The 6000-nt window shown below is 44.8% G+C and overlaps 1 protein-coding gene across 1 annotated transcript in view; it reads right to left on the bottom strand.

Annotated features, from left to right (window-relative positions):
• Positions 1-337: 337 nt before the first annotated feature.
• Positions 338-6000, bottom strand: part of LRRC8D (leucine rich repeat containing 8 VRAC subunit D) — a 113505-nt gene continuing 107842 nt past the window's right edge. Inside the window, exon 2 of the mRNA XM_065884574.1 lies at positions 338-3264. Coding sequence (XP_065740646.1) covers positions 695-3262 — 2568 coding nt within the window. The 5' untranslated portion in view covers positions 3263-3264 and the 3' untranslated portion in view covers positions 338-694. The remainder of the gene's footprint in view (positions 3265-6000) is intronic.

The raw sequence follows: 6000 nt of genomic DNA, 5'->3' as shown, positions 1-6000 counted from the left end.
AAGGAGAGCATTCTTTTATTTTTTCTTGTTATTTATTCTTAGAAAACAAACAAACAAACAAACAAACAAAACTCCCTCGACGACCTACACACTTTTACTGCATTCCAGGCCTTTCAGAGTGTAAAATCTATAAAATGGGATTCTCAGAAGCGGTAGCACCAGTTAAATATTATAAGAAGTGCTTATTTGAGGTGCTTGAAATTAAAACAAAAAAGAAATCAGTATTTCAGCGAATCTAAATTTACAAGATCGGACCTGATACGCCTTCAGAGGTCTGAGCTAAAGGACTATTGCACCAATTCAGCAAAGTAAATCAAGACACCTCAAAAAAAGGTGGTATAGTAAGAAAATGTCAATTTAATCATTTACTTTAGCAGGCAAGCAATTTGTAAACATTCAGTAGCGGCAGCATCCAAGTTACAAACAATTTAAAAAGAAACCAAGATTAGTGATTATAATTTTTCCTTCCCTTTCCCCAAAAGAAAAAAGAAAAAGATTTGGAAGTGAATGACTTAACACACTATAAACGTTGAACATTCAGTTATGTCTTCTATCAGCCTTCTATGCATCCTCTCTGTTGTATTTTTAAAGGTGTATCTACTCCTAAAATGCATTATCTTGCAATAACTGGTACATGAGCACTTGCCATCTAGGAAGTTGTTCCTGCACACGGATGTGCACATCTGATCTCAGTTTAAATCCCATTTGCAAAGGGAATATTTATGTCTTGATTCAATGCTTCTTTGACTTCGAGTGGCAGGGTGTCAAAAAGGTGATCTTCCACAACAAGCCCGCTCTTCTTGAGCAGGCGACACTGGCCCAGCTGGGCTGGCAGGCGGTCCAAGCAGTTCCCTTTCAGCTCCAGCTGGGTGAGCTGGGAGAGCTGACCGATCTTCTCTGGGAGGGAAGTGATGCAGTTCTGCCCCAGATTCAAAGTCCTCAACTTAATGCATTTAAACAACTGTTTTGGCAGAACGTCCACTTTGTTCCCCGTGATATGCAAATGCTGCAGGTTCTGAAGTAATCCTATTTCTATTGGGATCATGGAAATGTTGTTGTAGCTTACATCTAAGCATCTGAGTTTCTGTAAACTAAACACTGCCACAGGTAGGGATTCGAGCTTGTTGTTAGAGAAATAAAGTGACTCCAAGTTTTTGACGTGGGTGATGGAGGGTGGAATGGTAACGATTTTATTATGCCACAGTTTTAAACAAGTCAGTCGCTTTAAATGCTGGAAACTGATGATTTCTTCAATTGTGCGTATGTTATTTGACTTTAAATCTAGTTCCTGCAAGTTAGAGAGGCTGAAAATAGCATGTGGAATTCTCTCTAGCTCACAGTTCTGGAGCTCGAGCTCGGCGACATTCATCATCTTCTTAAGGCTGTTCAGTACCAGGAGTTTAGTGCCGTCATTATGAACGACTAACCTTGTGAGATGCGGAGCCACATCTGTAATGTTGGAGGGGACTTTGGTCAGATTGCTCTTCACGTGGAGAATCTTAAGGTGCCGCAACTCTCGGAGGGATTCAAGTCCTATCATCTTATTGTTTTCAGAGTTCAAGTTGCCTATCAAGTACAGCTCGCGAAGGTTTTTGAGCAGATACACCCAGGCGGGAATTTCTGCCACGTCGGTGAACTTCACGTGAAGGCATCTCAAGTGATCACGGAGGAAGCTAAAAGCAGTCTGTTCCACTTTTGCAGGGCAGTGGCAGAGGTGAAGCTCTTGGAGGTTAGTCATCTGAGAAATCTTAGCAGGAATTTTAGCTTCTGGGATCAGCTCGAGTTTTAGCACATCCAGGTCTGTGAGGTCGAAGACAGCATCGGGCACACCTGAGAGCATAAACAGATGGAGCTCCTGCTTGTCCTGGGCGTTGCGTGACACGTGCTGCCTCAGTTTTTCAAATGTCCACTCGTGGTTCAAACTGATTTCCCTCAGTTTATTTTCACTGACTTCCGACAAGAACACCCCGAAACGCTTGGAATACAGCTGGTCATACTGGTCTACCATGTGTAGAAGGAACGCAAAATCATTTTTGACATCTGGAATGTCACTGAAACTGCTCTCTTCTCTGACTTTTTCAAAAGAATATTCCTTCAAAGGTATCCTGAATAACCAGAAGAGAGTGTAGAGGCAGATAAAACCATAAACGCAAATAATGGATATGTAACTGATGAGCAGTTTTTTCAGCATGTATGCCATGTTGTGGGTGCACTCAAACACCTCGTAACCCGTCAGGTGCTCGACTTTGGGCTTGCAGACGTGTTCAAAGCTGATCGCATTGACGAAGTTTGCAGTGTAGCAGAGGATAAAGATGAACTTGGCTGTTTTGATAACTGTTTGGACCACGTAGAGTTTATAGATCAAGTCACTGTCTTCCACGTGAGCACGGAACTTCCTCACTTTCTCAAACAGGGCTTTGGCCTGTTCCCCGTCCTTTTTGTCCAGGATGGTCATGCTGGGGACTTCAATCACGGGCTTTTCAGCTGAAAATTTGAAGCCAGTTTTGCTGATCATTGGGGTGCTGGCGCTGGGGCTCCCTTCATCACTGCTGGTAGATACGTGCTTTGGTAGAGTCTGGGCACCTGTTATTCTCTGCTTGTTTTCCTCCGAGTCTTCGCATGCTGTCTCAGACAACGCTTTAGTAGTCCAAGGAGATTCAAAGCACTTTCCTAATATTGAAACGAAATGTTCTACTTTTGAGCATGTTTTGGGATATTTGAACCAAAAGTTGCTACTGACCATGAGAATAATAGTATGTATAAGAGCAAGGTACGGAAAGTACTTAGAATACCACGGAAGGGCCAGGTGGTAACACATCTGATTAATAAATACATATTGCTGAAAATCCAAGTTTGTTTTTCGGCCTGCTGGGTCTTTCTTTGCCTCCTGATTTGGAACCGTGGAATCTGTGTGAGGATATGTGGCTCTGAGAGGTATGTCAGGTGTCACAGCAGATGCGCCAAAGGAAATCTCATTTGTCATCCGCCCATCTTGGTCTTGGTCTGTGGCTGACTCCATCTTCGGGATGTTGGTGGTAACGTCGGCACTTCCTGGTGGTGTGTGTGCCTTTGAATTTACAGGAGATGGCAATACTGGCAAGCAGACCACCTGATCTTTGGTAAGTTGCATGGTTCCTGCAAAGATGGCTACCATCAACATAACGACAGCCAGGTAATCCATAAACACGTCCCACCATGGTTTCAGGATTCGGTAAGTTGGTTGAATGTCATTAAGTGAAGCAACTTCCGCAAGGGTAAACATTCCTAGAAAACAGGCGAACAAAAGACATTATGACACAGATGCAAGTGAAAACATTAAATGAGAAAATGCTTTCTTTTTCTAGTTTCTTCTTCCATTTTCTCCAACCAACCATTCTCCCTTGCATCGTGCTCCTCCTATGCATCGTTTACTCTACCTGGAATACTTCCTCCTCATTCCTTCATGAGGCTATCAGGTTTCTGTTGCCTTTCCCAGGAAGCCCTCCCTGATCCCTAGTCTGGGTGAGGTGTTTCTCTGATGTGCTCCCACAGGACTCTGTACCTCTATCCATCACAGCCCTCATCACACTGGCAGAACCAACTGTTCACTTGTCTGATCCCCCATAAGATAATAAGTTTCATGGGGACAGGGATCATGTCCGTTTTCCTTACTGCTATACAGTGAATGCCTGAAACACAGCTGATGCTCAACCAGTGAAACACTGTACAGGTTCTTGATCATCACCTTTATCACCATCATCATCATCAACATCAAAATTCCTCAAGAACATTTATTCACGGTCTATATATTGTATTAGGCAGACGAGCATTTTATTAAACTTAATTGCCATTACAAGCAACCTGGACCCAAGTAAGAATAAAAACTCGGGGGCTTCCCTGGTGGCGCAGTGGTTGAGAGTCCGCCTGCCGATGCAGGGGACACGGGTTCGTGCCCCGGTCCGGGAGGATCCCACATGCCGCGGAGCGGCTGGGCCCGTGAGCCATGGCCGCTGAGCCTGTGCTCCGCAACGGGAGAGGCCACAACAGTGAGAGGCCCGCGTACCGCAAAAAAAAAAAAAAGAATAAAAACTCTAAGCCACTCCTCAACATAAAAAGTTAAAGGACCACACAGCAAAGAAACTGTGGGATTCTTGTAACCAGGGACATCTTACAGCTGTCATAGTGTCAACGGTAGTTTTCAAGCACATTGTACTTGGGACAGGTTTTTTTTTTTTTCGGTACGCGAGCCTCTCACTGTTGTGGTCCCTCCCGTTGCGGAGCACAGGCTCCAGACGCACAGGCTCAGCGTCCATGGCTCACGGGCCCAGCCGCTCCACGGCATGTGGGATCTTCCCGGACCGGGGCACGAACTCGTGTCCCCTGCATTGGCAGGTGGACTCTCAACCACTGCGCCACCAGGGAAGCCCTGGGACAGGTTTTGATCCCAGGAGAGAGAAGAGGAGGCTGATTACTTTCCTAGAGGAGGAAGAAAAGGTAAAAAAGGTGGGAGGCAGAGAACACGGCAGTAGAGTACCATAATGTCACATTGACCCTGAATGGTCACCAGCTCGGCCCAGCACATCCCTTCAAGGGCGATAACACCTGAACAACCAACACCAGCATGCTACGACTCCAGCCTCAGATGGCTTTTCTCTTCCAGCACGCAGTCCACGCTGCCACTCCCCAACAAGCGTTTTGGGGCCCTGCCGTTTCCTCCATCCCATTTCCTTTTTTTTCTTTCTGTTGAACTCTGATGTATTCTTCAAGTCCCAGCTCAAGCACTACCTCTTTCTCAAGCTCCTATCATACTGTCTAAAAATAATCTATTTCCAGTGTTAGTCTCTTCAACTAGCTCTTGAGCTCCTCCTGGGTAGAGACTATGTCTTATTCACCTTTGTATCTACCGTGCCCTATTCTCTCCCCTTAGGAACAGAGAAGGCATTGAGTAATGATGATGATGATGATGATAGCAGCTATCATTTGTCATCTTCCCTCCATATACCAAGCACCGTATCAGGAGCTTTGCATCTGATACAATCCCCTGCTTTTGTACACAGTACATTCCTGAAAATGAATGTATTAAAGTTGAGGTTTGGGGGCTGAGGGAAGGCTTCTATTTCTAAAATGCTACACAATCTTATAATATCCACCAGAACTCCTAAAATCAAAAAGACAGGTAATACCAAGGATGTGAGGATGTGGAGCAGTTAGAACACTTAAACACTGCTGCTGGGAGTGTGAATTCATATAACTGTGTTGGCAAGTTTTTGCTTTAATATCTACCAAAGCTGAATATATGCAAACTCTATTGCCCAGCAATCCCACTGCTAACTATATACCCATGAGAAATACACATACTCATCAAAAGACACGAACAAGAACATTTCCAGCAGCGCTCTTTGAAACAGCCCTAAAATGGAAGCTATCCAAATGCCCATTAGCGCTAGAACGGGAAAATGAAATGTGGTATATTTACAAAGTGGAACATCAGACAGCAACAAGAATGAATGTTCTGGTTACAAGGGCATATTCGGTTCATAAAACGTGATCTGTACACTTGAGGCTACGTGCCTTTTTCGTATGCATGCTTCAACTTCAATATGGAGTTTCAAAAAGAAATGGTAAAAGAAGCTGTAGCAGAAACAGCTGCCCTAGGAATGTGCTGGGACACGAGACTGAGGCTTTGCCTCACCCCTGTCCCAGGGCACCCCCAGGCTGGCTGGGGTCAAAGGCCAGGTGAACCCGTAACCTTCTCCGGCAGCCTCCCCTTGCTTGAGAGAAAGGGCCTGCTCTCCCTGGGGTACAATCTGCCACAGAAAAGAGGGTGCAGGGGTATGAATGTACAATGTACAAAAGCTCTGGCTGGTAACAGTTTAACGTATACAGACAGAACACAAGTGGAACACTGCCTGAATTCCATCTAACCTTCACAACATTCCTCTAAGTTGCCAAAGTGTTATTACCTCCCCTTGACAAGTAAAGAAATAGGCTCATAGGAGTTAAGTTGTGGAAGTCAAATAA

The sequence above is a fragment of the Phocoena phocoena genome, chromosome 1 (genome assembly GCF_963924675.1).
Source record: "Phocoena phocoena chromosome 1, mPhoPho1.1, whole genome shotgun sequence".
NCBI classification, from domain to species: Eukaryota; Metazoa; Chordata; class Mammalia; order Artiodactyla; family Phocoenidae; genus Phocoena; species Phocoena phocoena.
The sequence above is the reverse complement of the archived record's forward strand: the minus strand, read 5'-3'. Positions and strand labels throughout refer to the sequence as shown.